The sequence below is a fragment of the Drosophila sulfurigaster genome, chromosome X (assembly GCF_023558435.1).
Source record: "Drosophila sulfurigaster albostrigata strain 15112-1811.04 chromosome X, ASM2355843v2, whole genome shotgun sequence".
Classification (NCBI taxonomy): Eukaryota; Metazoa; Arthropoda; class Insecta; order Diptera; family Drosophilidae; genus Drosophila; species Drosophila sulfurigaster.
The window spans coordinates 31597346-31615313 of record NC_084885.1 but is presented as its reverse complement, the minus strand read 5'-3'; the positions used below and the strand labels follow the sequence as shown (position 1 = coordinate 31615313).

Here is a 17968-nt window from a genome sequence, read left to right as displayed (position 1 = left end):
ATTGCAAATTAAAAAATTATAAATTTGGAATTGCAAATTAACAAATTAGAAATTTGTTAAGCTGTTAATAAGTTCACAGAGCTCATATAGTATGGCTTATTGTTTAATAACTTAAATTAGATTCAATCTACTCAGTTCTGGTTCAGCGCTAAAGCTTTCTTAAGACTAACTACTTAGGTACAGCTGTGTCTCTTGCTATCGGACTATTCTTAGCTGTTAGCTCATATCAAACTCGTTACTCTTGGCATAGTATTCTTGTTGTCGGGGACATACTTGAGTGACAGGGAATAGTCCTGCTTGGTGGATTCACAGTTGCGCACTAGAAACGATCCCTCGGCCAGCGGACGCAGCGTTGTCTCCGCCTCGATGCGTGTGATGGCGCCATGATACCAGCTAAGAATAAGGAAACAAGTAACAAAGTTTAGTTGTGTACACAATGGTAGATAATTGAGGACTTACCCCTGGCGTTCGAGAGGAATGGTCACATCGATGAGATCGACAGCGGTGACGTAACCCTGGCACAGATTCATGTTCATATTGAGCTCCTTGTGGCTGCTCAGACCCCGCAGATCGAGGCTGCCAAACTGTTTGCTCGCCTGTCGCGGTTCATTCAGATTCAGTGTGAGATTCTGTCGAAATAGCGCAGTATCTAAAACAAAAAGAGAGGGAGACTTAGTTTGGAATGGAATAACTTGCAATTCCCACTCTACTCACCCAGCTTGCTGGCCAACTTTTGTTCGTCGCGCATCGAATGGCTAGAGGAGGCTTGCGAGATGCCACTCGACTCGGTGCTGTGCATCAGCAGATTGTTGATCTCCGCCTGATTGGCGCGCAGTCGTCGTCGCAGCTTTGGCATATCGAAGGGTAAATCTCCGAGGTCGACCGAAGTGGCGCTACCCGAGGTGCAGGCCGCCTCCTGTTGCAGCGTCTTGCGGCGTCGCAACTTCGGCATATCGAAAGGCAAATCACGCAACTCCTGCGGCAATGCTGCGGCACCTCCGCCAGCCGCTGTGCCACTCGTTGCAGCAGCAGCAACGCCAGCACTTGCCTCCGACTGAGGCAGACTGCTGTTGCCTTGTAGCTGCAGCTTGGGGAGCGTCAGACGCTGCAGTCCCTGCAGCTGCTGCGGTTTTCCATCCTCCCGCGAATGCAGCGAGATGCCGCTGTCCGAACCGAGTAGCTCGTCCGCCAGTTGTAGAAGCGCCTTGTTGGGGGCCGTCGTCGATGTCTGTTTTCCGCTGCGCTGCTTGCTCAGCAGCGGCACAGCGAGTGAGACTTCGGTGCTTGGCTTATTCCCTGACTCCTCAGCTGTTGCTCCAGAGGCTGTTGCCGGTGGCGGCTGCTGCGATTGTTCCGAGACACTGGCCGAGGCCGGTTCCTGCGAGGACTTGTCCGAGATGGGGCTGAGAATGTGCAGCTTCGAGTGAAGCAACACGGGAGGCGCACGCAGCGGATAAGCGACACTTGAGCTGGCGCTTCCGCTGCCGCTCTCCGAGCTGTGTGAGCTAAGGGAGCTCGAGTGTCGGGACTCGGAGCTGGAGGTGCTGCGATTACCCTCGCTGGTGCTGGACCGCAGGGACTCCATGCTCCCGCCGCTGCTCGAGGTGGCGATGCTCTCCGTTGAGCTGTAGTTGTGGCCGCTCGCATGTCGGGACGTTCTTCGTGGCACGCCGTGTGGCAGCTGTTGCTGCTGCGATTGCTGATGCTGCTGCTGGTGATGCGAGTGATGATGCTGATGGCGCTGCGGTTGTGCGCTGCGTCGCAGCTCCAAGACACGTCCCGACTCCAGCACAAAGCTGCGCGGACGTCGCGCGCCAGCTGCGACAGCAGAGGCTGAAGCCGAAGCCGAGGCTGAGGCCGAGACGGAGGCCGAGACGGAGGCGGAGTTCGAGTTGGTTGAGGGCGGATTCACATAGGCGCTGTCGGTGAGACTGTTGTCGTTGCTGCTGGCGCAGTGCAGCTGCAACTGTTGCTGCTGTCGCAGTGATTGCAGCGGCAGCCGGAGGTCCCGCAATCGCGGATGCGCTGGCTGCGCCGCTGGCAAATTGGGCGCACTCTTGATGCTGTTCATGTAGCGTTCGTGTTTGCCGGGGAACTTGATCGGCAGCGGTGCCGTCGAGGGGGGCGACGGCGTGTAGCCACGTGCCGGCAACTGTTGCGTCGACACCGCAGCAACACTAGTCGATTGCTGCTGCTGTTGCTGCTGCTGCTGCTGTTGATTCTGATTCTGTTGATCCACTTGACTGAGCTGCAGCTGACTGAGTTCCGCTTGAACCTGGAGCACCTGTTGACCTCCGTCGGGTGAATCCTGCGTCTGCGTTTGCTGCTGTTGCTCCTGCAGCGCCTGGTTCTTGCTGTTCTTGGCCCGCTTGCACTCGAGTCGCGACTTTGACTTGCTCAGGCTGCTGCTCGAGAGCTGCTCGTTGTTGCCATTGCTCAGCTGCAGCAGCACCGAGTGATTGGTGATGCGATCCACCTCATCGAGATCGTCATCGGACTTGGCAATCTTGCAATCGAATGCCGTCTCATAGATCTGCCGTCGGCGACTTGCCATATTGTCCGAATCGTGTTCCTCGTCTCCTTCACCTTCTCCTTCGCGTTCCTCTTCTTCCTCCTCGTTGTCGTCTTCCTCCTCGAGACTCTGCTTCGTTTGCTCCTCCTTTGCTCTCTCCTCCTCTCGTTGTGCGTTTACAACACCTACTTTGGGGTGCTTTGGCTTTGTGTTTGGCTTTGAATGCGATTTGGAATTGGAATTGTGAGTTGATTTCGTTGTCGTTGCTGCTGTTGCTGTTGGCGGCGCACACTCGTCGCACTCGTGCACGCCATGCGGATGCACATAGAAGATGCTGCGCGGCCGAAAGTATTCCTCGAGCTCGTCGAGCTCATCGCCCAGTCCGCCGCCGCCAACGGAGCTGCTGTTGTTGCCTGGCGTCGGGATGCAGGCTCCGCACACGGCTGCTGGGCCCAGCAGGCGGTGCGGCGGCATCGACCCCGCCTGCTCCCGCTCCCGATCCCTATTCCGATCTCCTCCTACTCCTGCTCCTATTCCTATTCCTATTCCCGGGTCGCTTCCTATGCCCGGTGGTGGACAGCACTTGAGCAATTCTCCCTCTCCGGCGTCGCAATGCTGCAACTGAAGTTGCAACTCTCCGCTGCTAATGGGCAACTGTTGATGTCGCGGCTGAACGTTGCACGTCTTGCGCACTAAGGCCAAGGCACGGGCATGCCACTCGCGTCGCTTGAGGCACTCGCTGCAGTCCGATTCCTCTGAGGTGCTGGTGCTCGGTGTCTCGCAGCGAATGATCCTCACGCCCTCCTCGGTGAAGCTGTAACGCTTTGGTGTCGATTGCTCCTGATCGTGTTCGTGATCGAGATCCTGATCCGGTTGCTGTTCGTGAGGATTTTCGTCCTCTTCGTCGTCGTCGTCGTCTTCGTCCTCCTCCTCGTCGTCGTCGTCGTTGTCGTCGTGCTCCTCTTCGCGCTGCTGTGGCGCATCCAAGCTGCTACTCTTCCTGTAACCTCCGAGCAGTGTCTGCGTCTGATGCGGCGGCTCACTTGCTGTCGACTGGCGGCACTTTTGCTTTGCCTCACGCTCGAGTGTCTGCTGCTGCTGCTGCTGTTGTTGCAACTGTTGTTGTTGCTTCTCCTGCTTGTCTTTGTCCTCGTCCTTGTCACGACTCTTCAGCAGATCCGAGTAGTAGTAGGGCGATGGCTGACGCTTGCTATGCTCCGCCTGGGCAACGGTTAATTTGCGTGGACTGCGCTGCAACTGTGGCGGCAGCGGACGCACCAAATCATCCGAGATGCTGTCCGGCGAGTTGAGCAAAGCAGCTGCCCCTGAACCGCTTGCTCCGGCTCCGGTTCCGGCTCCTGTTGCGGTTGCCGGTGGCGGTGGCAGCGGCGGTGGCGGTATGCGTTCGACTTCCTCGTCGATGTCCGCCTCCTCGTCGGAGGATTTGGGTGCCGAGGAATCTGCAAGAGGCCAAAGTAAATTAGCAAGCGAATCAAAAGAACGTCTAACGTTGCGACGTAGTCAAATGAGGCAACCCAAGTGTGGCATCTTCTCGGAACTTCCTCTCTCTCGTCCTATCTCCCTATCTCCCTTTCTCAGTCCGTGTCTTTATGTTGCAGTCTATTAGGCGCTTGGCTGCCCGGCAATGCGTCGCTTTTCGGTCTCAGTCGAATGGGCTGCCAGTTGCTATTTAACGCCTCGCTGATCTTTGCAGCCGCAACAGCGATGGCAACGTCGCCGCAGTGACGCCAACATTCAACGTCCCAGAGAATGCGGCGGCAAGTGCGTCTAATTGCCACTAGCTGCTGCTGCTGCTGCTTTCAGCAATGCAGCACGTTGCCACACAGCGTCTGACCCCCCAAAAAAAAAGCAAACCTCGTTAAAATACTTTGTGTAATTTAAGGATTTTCGAAGCAGCAAACCTCGTTACAATGCTTTGTGTAATTTAAGGATTACGCAGAGCGCTTATTTGAAATTGCTTAAGCTTTTTAAGCAAGCTCTTTAAAGTTTGCCAACATATTTCTATTAATAATGTAAATGGTAATTTCAGTTCAGTGCTGTTTAATAAAATGATGAGCTGTTGTTAACTCCTTGCTTAACTTTGGCTTGTCTCCTTTTCTAATTGGTTATATGGGTGGTTTTTTGTCTTGGATAAGCTGGCTGCTATGGCACTCAACTAGCAAAGACAGTTTTCGTGTGTTACAAAATTATCTTCAATTTTCGTGTTAAGGCTGCATAAAGTTGTTGCTACAAAAAGCAATTGTATTAAACTACAAAATTAAAATAAAAAATAAAAAAATTATTAAAATAAATCTTATTTGGTTGAATTTCTAATTGGATATGTTGTGTGGCATTTTGTCTAGTACTAGCTGGCTGCTGTGACATTCAAATTGAGTAGCTTTCAGCAGTATCCTTAAAGTATGAAATGTTTTTTTTATAGACAGCACTTCGATTGAATACTTCTTCATTATATGAGTCTAATGTTAAGTCTAAATGAGTTTCTTTTCAAAGTGTTAATATGGTATTATAAATAATTGCTTATACTGTTTCAATTACTTAATAAACCTAATAAAAACACCTCGATCGACTAATTAAACAAATTTTAGAGCAATAGCTGGAGTAGATTTGTCTTTCATCTTGCTGTCAAGCAACAACTATGCAGTATTCTATATCTAATTGCTTTGCTCTAAAAGGAAAAGGCTTCAAAGAGAGCGAGAGAGAGATGGAGATAGAGAGAGAGAGAAGGAGATAGAGAGTTCTTTTGTCCTACAGTATTGTCTTCAATTTATATTGTCTGCAATAACCATTTTGCTACTACAAAAGCGATTTCAATAAACTAAAAAAATCATATGGTATTTCCTATTTGACTGCATTTCTAATTGAATATTTGAGTGGCTTGTTGGCTTGCACTAGCTAACTGCTATGACACTTAAATTAACCAGCAGATAGAAAGTTTTCATGTGTTACAATATTATCTTCACTTTCCCTGCAATAAAAATTTGTTTTGCAAAAAAAACAATTTTAACAAACTAAAAAATTAAAACGAGAGAATTTGGCTACTTTTCTAATTGGATAATTTGCGTTGGCTCGTTGGCTTAGCACTAGCTAACTGCTATGACACTCAAATTAACTAGCTTTCGGAAGCACCCCCAAAGTATGCAATGTTTTCTAGACAACTACAACTCTTGGGTGATTGAGGTTTGCCTTTACAACACTTTAAAGTATCAACGTCTGAGTTTCTCTACAAAAAGAAGACTTCAAAAAGAACAAGTTGTTGTATCCCACCAATATTATCTTCAATGTATATTGCCAGCAATAACCATTTGTACTTGGGCTAAAACTGAATTAAGTTGCTACCACAAGAAGCAACTTTAAAATATACTAAAATGTATATATAGTATTTCGCATTTGGACAACATGTTGCCACTGTGTTTGTTGTCTGCTGTCTGCTGTGAACTCACCTGAATTGTAATGGCTGCTGCGCTTGTCCTTTTTGTGGTTGCCGTTGTTGTTGTTGTACGTGGAATGGCGATGCTGCAGATGTTGCTGTTGTTGCTGCTGCTGCTGTTGCAACTGCTGCTGCTGCTGATGTCCGCGTGGCGTTGGCAACGTTTGCAACTGCTGCTGCTGTTGTTGCTGTTGATGATGTTGCTGTCGCTTGTGCGGTGGCGCCGAGCGACGTTTGGCCTTCTTGTGATAGACTTTCTTGTGCTGTCGCGTATCCTTTGGGTCGGAGTAGCCCTCGATGAGCTTAACGGATGCCTGCTTGATGTTGCTGTTGGGCAGCGGCGGATGCTGCAGCGTTGCACGTTGCTGTTGCTGCTGATGTTGCTGCGGTGCAGCTGGCAACGTGTTGTTGTTATGCACGTGCTGCAACTGCTGCTGCTGCTGTTGCTGTTGTTGTTGGTTGCTGTTGTTGCAGTTGCTGGGATTGTTGTTGTTGTTGCTGCTGGTGCTAGCCGCTGCTGCACTCGCCGCTTGGCTCGGCAATGTCGACAAAGGGGCAGGCGGCGGTGGCACAGCCTGTGCTGCTGCTGTTGCTGTCGATTGCTGCTGTTGCAATGTCGCTTGTTGGGCTTCGTTAAATGGCAGCTGGAAATGAGGAAACAAGAAAAAAAATACGTTGAGGGAGGAGATAAAAAAAGAACGCGTTAACATTTTCGCGCTGTTTGTTGTGTTGTTTTTTTGTTGCTGCATTTGCGGTTGCAAACTAATTTGATTTGCGTTTCAATTACAATTCGCTGGCATTTAATTGAAAAATGTGCGTGTTTCATGTCGATGCAACCATCCACCTACAACCTACAACCAGCAACCACCAATCATATGCCACCACTCTCGACAGCGGTCTCAACTCGTTAAGCGCTTTTAGGTTTTCAGTTCCTTCCTTCGATTCGCGCTGGCCGCAAAGTCAATTTCAATTAAACGAAAAACAAATGTGCTGCATTCCCCATTCGATTTGTGGTCAATTCGGATATTCAGCTGAGATAAAAGTTAAATAGCAGCAAGTATGCCAAATTTCGGCTGTGTAGCTTCTCTATTTCCAGAGATCTGATGCCGAACCCGTGTGGAAACGCGTGAAAAGTTGTGCAGTAATTTGCAATCGAAACTCGCATATTCAGTTCAGATAAATGTTAAATAGCAGCAAGTATGCAAAATTTCAGCTGTGTAGCTTCTCTATTTTCAGAGATCTAATGCCGAACCCGCGTGGAAATGTGTGAAAGCTTGTGCAGTAATTTTCAATCAAAACTCGGACATTTAGCTGAGATAAAAGTTAAGTCGGAGCAAATATGCCAAATTTCAGAAGTGAAGCTTCAGCATTTCCAGAGATCTGATACCGAATCCGCATGTAATCTTGCTTGTATATACAACTAAACAACACAAGTTCTGCTGAAATGTCTTACAATCCAAACTAGGATATTCAGTTCAAAAAATAGCACAATCCAAGTAAATGTGCAAAGTTTCAGCAGCGTAGCTTTAACATTTCCAGAGATCTAATGCCGAACCCGTGTGGAAATGCGTAAAAAGTTGCGCAGTAGATTAACAACAATGTAAACAAAGATTAATTGCTCTTTGGGTTGTTCAAGTTAAAAAATAAACTAATTTGAAGTTTGTATATAAAACTAAAATGCTTAAATCCAGCTTAAAAGTCTTACAAGCTTAAGTCAAATATTCAGTTCATATAAAAGGTAAGGCTGAGTAAACAGCAGTGTAACTTCAATATTTGCAGAGATCTGATGCCGAATCCACGTAGAAACGTGTGAAAAACAATCCAACAACAACTACTCCTTTATTTGGTTCTCTAAGTTTTAAAGCTGCTGGAAATAAACTAATATGCAGCTGGTATATTCAACCAAGTTTCATAAATTCTGCTTGAAAGTCTAGCAACGGATATTCAGCTCAGATATAAGTTAAATTTGAGCACATAAACAAAGTTTCAGCACTGTGGCTTTAATATTTGCAGAGATCTGATACCGAACCCACGTGGAAACGTGTAAGAAATAATCAAATGGACCTAACATAGTCTAAACAAGTCCAAGTTTGAAAGCTGCTGGAAATAAACTAATCTGCTGTTCGTATATTCAACTGCAAACTGCACAAACTCTGCTCAAATGTCAGGCGGCGAGGTTGCACGTCTTGCACTGACAGATTATGAGTTCGTGATGTTGCTTTCATCAATTCCTCAATCTGTCTATCTGGCTGTCTATCCATCAATCCGTGTTCAACTATCTATCACACAAACTTGTCTCGCATCCTTTGCCATTTTCATTTTCATTTCCCTTTCCCGTTCCCGTTGCTATTTCCATTCCCTTTCCCCTTTTTCCCTTTTCCCTTTGATGTCAGACGCTCTTAGCACTCAGCCGCTGTCCAGCGTGAGTCCGGCTTGGCATGACAAATAGCTGAACATTACAAAACTGCAACATCAGGTCGCACAACGACATTAACGTGTCCCTAATGTGCACACATTATAAGCAGCAGCAACAGCAGCCACACAGACTGTGCCCCTTCCCCCCCTCTCGCTGTAGTTCTCTCCCTTCGTTGTGGCCGTAAATATGCGCATTATTGTTAAACATAAATTTCCGTTACATGTAGCAAGCCATGTGACGAGAGCCTCGCCTCGGTTTGGGTTTGGGGTCCATGTTGCAAGCGAAGCAAGGAGGAAATTGATGCCACTCTCTGCGGCCATGACAACAGCAGGGAAGAAGGAGCGAGGAGAGGGAATCAGGAGAGGGGGCTAAGCAATGGTCGCTATTGTTGCTCGGACTTTGAAATTGAAAGGAATTTTTAATTGAAACACATAAATTAAGCAGCAACTGCGTCGTCAGCAACTGTTCTCGTTGTTGCTCCTCATCGATGCAAACGAAATACAAAAAACACTTTTAATGACTTTGAACTTGAGGGGGGAAAGAAGGAAACCAATGCAATGCAAATTTACACTTTATATAGACTCTGCTTCTGCTTCCCTTCTCCAACTCTCTCTCACTCTCTTTTAAGTTGCCCCTAACAGCCGCATTGTTTGTGGTTCGGTGGCAGGTTGCCAGGTTGCTGATAATTCGACTCTCAACTCTCAACTCGACACTCATAAATGAGACAGAGACAATGCAGTTGGCATATTGCTGATGGGGTTCACATTCCAAGGGATGTGTTCTAGGTGTTTCTATTCAATGTTGACTGAGAGATGAATTCAACTTGCAGCGGACTTACTGCAAATCCCCCAAGTTAACTCAGCTTAAGTTTGCCTTAAAGCTAACTGATGCATTTGCTGCTGAAATAGCAGCTAAAGTGTTAGTACTAATGAAAATGTTAATTATTGCTATATAAAGTTCCTTAATTTTGTGTATTAGAGTTTAAATTATTGTAAATAAGATACACCGATAGTTAAGCACTCAGTCGATAGTTCGTTTGAGTTAGCAGCACTGCGCAATAAGAGGTTGGCAGCTCGGTAGTTCGATTGAGTTGGCAGCACCATTCAATAAAATGTTGGCTGCTCGCCATTAACAAAATATCAGAAAACAATGAATATGAGTAAGCCTACTTCAATAAAATTGCATTTTCGGAATCTATTTTAAAAATCAGAATAAACTCATTCATATGACAATCATCTATAGATATAAGACAGTTTCACATGGAAAGCTATTTACATAATTATATACTTTAATAAACTATTTTCGGCTGGTCGCTTCTTTTACAATCAAACTATGTTGTATACATTTAAGGAAAGTATCAACTTCTTTTTCATTAATATATATCGATAGTTAGGCACTCATTCGATAGTTAATTCGAGAAGAAGTTGGCACTAATCTAACTAAACTTTATTCAATTCAATTGCTGTTTTTTTTTTATCTATTTTTATTTGATCTTTGGGTAGTAACTACTACATAGTTTTGAATAGAAAGCTATAATCGTCATTATTTTCTTTACTAAATTATTTTCCAACAAACTACGTTGCATACATCTAAGATAAATAGCGAATTCTTTTTCAATAAGATATATCGATAGTTAAGTACCCATTCTATAGTTGGCAGCACTGTTCAAAAACAGGTTAGCAGCTCGATAGTTCATTTGAGTTGGCAGCGCTGTTTTATATGAAGTTGGCAGCTCGTCGTTAGCGAACGAATTTTAAGAAATTAATAAAATTGCCTTTTCGTTATACATTTATATTTGAAGAAGTATTATAAACTTTTAAATAGAAAGCTTTAATCAAGACTATTTACTTTACCAAACTATTCTCGCCTGTTTTTTCATAAGCAAACTAAGTTGCATAGACTTAAGATGAGTAGCAAGTTTTTTTTTCAATAAGATATATCGAAAGTTAAACCCTCATTCGATAGTTCGTTTGAGTTGGCAGCGCTGTACAAGAATAGGTTGTCAGCTCAATAGTCTGTTTGAGTTGGCAGCGCTGTTTAATAAGAAGTTGGCAATAACCAACGATCGAGAAACTAATCTTACTTTATTCTCCCATTCTAAAATGACAATTTACTAAGCTATGGATAGTAACTATTAGATCAACATCATTTACTTTACTAAACTAACTATTCTCGCCTGTTTTGGCAACTTCTTTATTAATTGTCAGCTTAAGTATACACTTGTTGTTGGCTATAACAATTAATTTGCGTGTCAATTAAATTGACAGTTAAATAGATATCTAACACATTTAGTGTGCTTGTCAGAGAGATAATGCCATAATCATCAACAACGATATGCTTTTCACGCAATCCAATAATCCTCATGAAATGCAAAGTATCCAAAAGTGAAATGCGAGCTCATATTTCATGTTCGATATTTTTTTTTGGTGGCGTGTGTTGTCATCGCTGTTTAAATATTTCACCAGGGGGATGGTTGAATGCCAAGTTGAATGGTGAATTGGAAATCTTATTCACATATTGTGCACACACATATTGCTCTTTAAATATTTGCCCTTGATTATCGGGAAACGTGAATTCAGTTCGATTGGCTGCTCGCTGGCTGCTACCAAATGTGAAATGTGTCTTTCAATCAATGTGAGAGGGCTGAGCAAACTGTGTGTGTGTGTGTGTTGCAAGTGGCATGTAGCATGTGGCATGAGAGGAGAATGGCTGTCAGGCTAGACAAACTACAATCAAAATGGTTAGACGGACTCTCTCTCAATGTCTAACGGTCGTTGTTCCCATTGTTATCATCGCAGTCTTTGTTGTTGTTGTTGTTGCTGCAGCAACGTGATTTTTATGCGAACGTTAATGAAAACGTTGCCGAATGATGATAATGATAATGTTGATGATGATGATGATGATGTGGCAGTAAGAAGCGTGCAAACTAACGAGCTGAAAGTTTTCTACCTTCGAAAGGAACTAAAATGCGAAGCAACCTCTCTCTTTTCCTCCCTTTCTCTCACTCTTCGCTCTATCTCCTTCTCACATTCCCGCTGTCTAGCTGTCTATCTGTTAATGCTTATGACGAGTGCTTTTAATACGCTCGCTCCGTCGGGTCCCATAACTGTGTGACCAACTAGCAAACGGAAGAATCCCCAAAAGAGTCGTAATAAGTCTCCTACGAAAATAAATAGATATAGAAATAGAAAATGGAAATGAAAATGGAGCCAAAAGGGTTGCAGCCAATGGGAGATTATGCAAATTTATGCTAAGGTTATGATTGAAGCTGTCTTTTGGCTGCTTATGAACATAATACGATTTGTTAGGCAACAGCAACATTATGCAGATGTCTATCACAAAGTGTTCAACACACAAACACACATATATTTTCTTCTTATATTCTTTTTAATGCTCAGCTTAAGAGCCTGACTAACTTTTTTTGCCATCTCTTTCGGCTCAATAATTGCCAACTTATTGAAATGAGTATCGATTATTTTTTGGCAAAAATTCTAAGAATTCTATTTTAAATTGAGTTGCGAGCAGCGAAGCTTCAGGAAGAAGAGAATTATACAGGAAATAATTAAAAAATTTTGAAATATGAAAATCGAACAAAAATACCAAAATCTGTGCATCACAAAGTGAGAAATGTTTCACTTTAGTAAATGATTAATTTGCTAAGTATTTTATTTTTTGTTAAAATACTATTTATCTCCTTGAACATACTAAAAATGTTTCATTTTGTTAAATACTACATTATGTGCATTTGGCGTATCTTATTGCTACTTTATTTGGTATATGAATTTGTTGTTGCGCTTGCTTGCTATATTATTTAGTATATGAATATACTGAATATCTCCACAAAATAAATTAGTATTTTGGGTATCTTGTTTTTAGAGCATACTTAATTCGTTACTTGATAGCTACACTATTTGGTATATTAATATACTATATATCTTCTAAAAAAATATACTGCATTGTTAGTATTTTTTGTATATTGTTTATAAAGAATGCTGAATGCATTGTTGAGCCCGCTTGCTACACTATGTGGTATATTAATATACTATATATATTCTAAAAATATACTAAATTTATAGCATTTGATGTATCTTGGATTTGGAACATTCTCAATTCGTTGTTGCGCTTGCATTCTGCACCATTTGGTATATAAAATATACTATATATCTCCCTAAATATACTAAATATGTAATATTTGTATCTTGTCTCAATTATTAGTTCCGCTTTCTTGCTGCACTATTTGGTATATTAATATACTATATATACTAAAAATATACTAAAATTTAACTAATCTCTCGTTTTTAGAGCATTCCCAATTCGTTGTTACGCCTGCTTACTGCGCCGTTATTGTTTGCATTTTTACTGTTTGATTCCGTTTTTTTTTTCTAGTTTCTAGCTAGACAAAGCGGCGTATGAGTAATACGGCAAACGCAGGCAGCGAAACACACAAAAGCCGCCGTCGCCAAGTTATTGAAATAAACAAAAAGACCGCAACGCACACACACACACACTCGCACACACACACACTCGCACACACACCCAGAAATAAAACGTGTTGTGTTGAAGCTGCTGAGTTATCGCTGATATTACTCCATGGAGAGTAATACAAGAGCTCTGAGCTCCCACCAACTGCACTTCACAATGCAGAGCAGACTTGGCAAACGGAAGCGGAAGAGAGAGAGGGGCGAGGGGAGAGGGAGTGGGTGTAGAGAGAGAGAGAGAGGGGGGGCAGAAGGCAGCCTCTGTTGGAAAAGGTTTTCATATCGAAAAATGTCGCGCGCGTCGCCATTAAAACGTGAGTTGCCGCCGCCAACCAAAAACAACAACTAAAAAAAGAAAGAGCAACACATGCAGCGCATAAATGTGGCACACACACACACGTACACATCCATACACACACACACACGCACACATAGCTGGGGGCTTTTTATATATGGACACGCGTCGCGGCTGTTTACGCAAAACAAAAGTCATAAGATAAAATTACATTAATAACTGTGGCAGCGACTGAGCAAGAGGGAGACAACTGAGTGCAGAGATAGAGAGAGAGAGAGAGAGAGAGAGAGAGAGAGAGAGATAGGGAGGGGGACAGACAATAGAGGCCGCTAAATGCTGTTGCGCTGGAGGCAGGAAGCGCACAAGTGGCAGCTAAGTGAGGCGCGAAGGGAGAAGAAGAGTAAAAAAGAGACACAGAGAGGGACGACAATTGAGAGTGAGAGGTCAGAGGTCGTGTGCCACACACATACACACACACACGCTGAACAGTTTTTATTGCAAAACACTCAGAAGTGCATTTGAATGTGCACAACGGACGAGCACTCATTGAAGCACTCAAATATTCATGAGTCTCGTAACTCGTAAAACTCTATCTCTCTCTTCCTCTCTCTTCCCCTCTCTCTCTCTCTCTCTCTCTTTCTTCTATTGACAATGACCAATCAATACAATAGTCCAGTTAATGCAACTGCAACTGGCAATCAATTGTTTGCGGAATTATGAATGCATTTGCAAACTGCACAACTCAATTTAGAAAAGGGGCGTAATGCAAACATTGAGGAGAACACAATGGGCGAGGCAACAATCATTCGCATATAATTCGATAATTGAGCTAAGAGGATAATAAACCTGACATCAAGTGAACGACCAAAAGAATGAGCCACAAAAAGGTTATTCAACATTTGCGAATGAAACCAACAAGAAATTAACTCTGACAACTCAAACCCAGAAAATGTTTAACGAGAAATCGATTTAAGAGTGAGGTTGACATTAATGATTCAAATTCTCTAAATAATCTCTAATTTATAAGACTTAATTTGTATAAATTAGCTACAATGAAAAAATAATTTTAATATGGAAATGTAAGAGACATTTGTCGCATTTGTGCTAAATAATTTGAATAAAAATGTTACCTACAAATACCTACACTCTTTATAATTGTTAAAAATTTGGTTGGAATCAGATGAAAAGCTTAGAAAATGTTTAAGAAAGAAAAGTTCTTAGTTGCTTAGTTTTGACAATCTGGTATATTGTGTACTCAATGGTATATTTTAAATGTAATAGTATGCCGATATACTAAATATGCATTTTGATCTATTTCAGTAATTTTAGGAATATACATTTATGAATGTTAGGAATATTATATATGAATTTGCGTACTCAACTGCAGATCTGGTATATTTTGTACTCTGTAATACATTTTGAATCTAATGGCATATTTGTATACATAATATACACTTCGGTGTATATATAAATATTTTTTGGTATATTAATTTGCCTTGAGGTAAACAGACAATGATATACGAGTGTAAAATATCGATATACCAAAAAATATAGACTTTAGTATTATTTTGTTACTAATTTACCTATTCGACTGCAACTTGCTTACTTGTTGAGATAGGGTTGCTTTGAGGTATATGTTGAACATTTCAGCATTCTTTTGTATATTAGTTTCATAGTATAACAATATACCAAAAATATACACTTCACTGTGTTTTTGGAATATACATTTATTCAGTTGATTGCATCTTTTTTACTTGTTCAGATGAGGTTGCCTTGATGTATCAGACAATGGTATATTTTGAATGTACTAGTATATTGATATGCCAAAAATATACATTTTAGTATTTTTTTGGTATATTAATTTGTTCACTCGAATACAGTTTTCTTACTTGTTTGGATAATCTTGCCTCTAGGTAATAAATAATGATGTATTTTGAACTAAATAGTATATTCATATACCAAAAATATGTATATCAGTATTTTTTGCTGTATTTATTTGCTAACTCGATTGCAGATTTCTTACTTGTTCAAATGATATGGTATGTTTTGTATGTAATAGTATATTGATATACCAAAAAAAAAAATACATTTCAGTATTCTTTTGGTATATTAAGTTGCTCTTTTAACTACAGATTTCTAACTTGATTAGATGAGAATGTCAATGCCTAATAGCAATGGTATATTTTGAATGTACTAGTATATTGATATACCAAAAATACAGATTTCAGTATTTTTTGGTATATTAATTTGCTCACTCGAATACAGTTTTCTTACTTGTTTGGATAATGTTGCCTCTAGGTAATAAATAATGATGTATTTTGAACTAAATAGTATATTCATATACCAAAAATATGTATATCAGTATTTTTTGCTGTATTTATTTGCTAATAGCAATGTTATATTTTGAATGTACTAGTATATTGATATACCAAAAATATACATTTCAGTATTTTTTTAATATATGTACATTAAATTTCTCATTTGGTTGCAGATTTCTTATTTGTACAAATGAGGTTGCCTCAAGGACTATGGTATATTTTGAATCTATTATTTTTAAATTTGAATTTCCTCACTACTCTGCAGTTTTCTTACTTCACTTACTTACAATCACTCATTAGAACTATACTAAAATGTTGCTGATTAAAGAGACACAGCATATATGTAGAATATGTGAGGGCAGCAAGGCGTTTACGTGTGCAAATAAAAAGCATAAATTATGAGCACGAATCGCAGTCAGTGAAACGTTTACGGCACAGCAAATGGGCAAATGGTGAATGGCAAATGGATGCCAACTACGTGATGTGCTCTCTCTCTCTCTCTCTCTGCGTTCTGTGTTCTGTGCTCTGTGCTGTAACTAACTATTAGTAAATATTGGCAATTGTTCTGCCCCCATCGAGTTGCGCCACAAACTGCGCCACATTCCTCCTCAACACACACACACACACACACATACATGGCTGGCGGCTAAACAAATTTCAATAAAAAGAAATTCAAGTGGCAGGCAGGCAGAGGCAGGCAACATTTTTTATGCGCCTCATGCGGCGCACACAGCTTTCGCTTTTCGCTTTCTTCTCGTCGTGTTGCTTTTGCTTTCACTTTACGACCAATATGCAAAAGGACAAAGCAACAGCAGCAGCAACAACAAAACAATACAACGAAATATATATTTTTCGCATGTGGCCATAAAAAACTGAATTCCGCTTCAGCTCCTCTTCTTCTTCTCCTCTCTCTCTCTCTCTCTCGCAGATAACGCGCTGAGATTTTTGTTGGTTGGGTGGGAAGCATAAAATTCACATTCGCCATTTGATTTGTGGGCAGCCCTCTTAATACTTTGCATCTCTCTTCCCTCTCTCTCTCACCCTCTCTCTCTGTTTTTATTGCTGACCACCCGTCGAGCAGCTCTCTCTCTCTCACTCTTTCTGTTTGCCATTTTTCTGCCTGTTTTCCTATCATTTTTATGCGCCCTGTTTTTTTGTATTCTGCTTTCTTTTTTTTTGCAAATATTTAGCCAATAGACTTTTGCATTGTTGCAGCGACGCTTTGTTCGCCTACGCTTAAATAATCAAAAGGGGAGCTCTGGACTTAAGGTGGGAGAGGTGAGGAGTCGGGGAGGCAGGAAATGCTTTTCATTAGCGCATTCCCGATGCGTCGTCGTCGTCTGTCGTCTGTCGTCATCATCCTTCTCTCATCGTTGACGGTGCGTGCAGTTTATCAATTAGCTGCCCGAGGCCAGTTAATTGCTTTTTACCAAGAGCAACCTCCTCCTCCTCCTTCACTTCTCTTTACTTCACTCTTTAAGTTTGCTGGCAACTTTTGCAAAAGCTTTCAATTTGCAGTTCATTTAATGCAGCTCGCAATTAGCTTTGAACGAACGAAAAGCAAACTTTTCGCACAAAGCGACTTTAATTGCAGTTTACTCTTAATCTCAATGCTGAATTCTAGCTCAAGTTTAGAGCCGGGTTTAACTAATAATGCACATCAAAGAAAAAGTCTATGATATATTAAGTATACGCCTCATATTCATATTTTCATTAACAAGCTTATTAACTGCCACTGAAATGTTTCTTTTCTTACTCAAATTGCTAGCTAACTTTTGCTTCTTCAACTTTAATGTATCACATTTTGTGAGCTAATCATTCATAGTTGATTTAATATACATTCAATATACCTGTTTTAAAAAGCCAACTACAACTGTATATTATTTATCATTTATATAGTATCTGCAAATTCAACAAACTTGGTACAAATTTTACTATTTTTCACTCATTAAAAAAATCTGATTTAAAATTTATAAGAAAATTGTGAAAATTAAGATCTTTTAATTTGGTTTTTTTTTTGCTTTGCCAATTTTATTTCTATCAATTTTATATACAAACTAAGTTAAACTTGGAACAAATTTCAATAGCTTTGTTGTTTTTTTAATTTGTATTGAGAAATTAACAAGTAAGGCAGCTAAAGTCAAGTTTGCTAGACTGTAGGATACTCGCTACTCGTCTTGAACAAAATATACCAAAAAATATACCAAATTAATATCACAAAAGTACTAAAAAACTAAGCCAAAATCTATATTTGGTATATTGATATAGTACTGCATTAAAAATATACCATAGAGTACATAATATACCAGATTATATTTTGATATATACCGAATATACCATACAATTATAATAAAGGATATTTCGGTTACGAAATATACCATGACTATATTTAAAATATACCAAATTAATATACCGAAAAATACTACAAATATTTCCAAAAACTATTCTAGGTGTGTTGATACTGCACTACATTCTGAATATAAAGTAGAGTACAAAATATA

General features: G+C 41.2%; 1 protein-coding gene across 2 annotated transcripts in view; it reads right to left on the bottom strand.

Moving 5' to 3' along the window:
• LOC133848338 (uncharacterized) overlaps positions 1-17968 on the bottom strand; it is an 88155-nt gene that overhangs the window by 3329 nt on the left and 66858 nt on the right. For both annotated transcript variants that reach the window (XM_062283846.1, XM_062283847.1), the window contains 4 exons: positions 5974-6604; positions 715-3972; positions 460-649; positions 274-393 (listed from right to left, as the gene is read on the bottom strand). In XM_062283846.1, the coding sequence (XP_062139830.1) occupies positions 274-393; positions 460-649; positions 715-3972; positions 5974-6604 (4199 nt within the window). The remainder of the gene's footprint in view (positions 1-273; positions 394-459; positions 650-714; positions 3973-5973; positions 6605-17968) is intronic.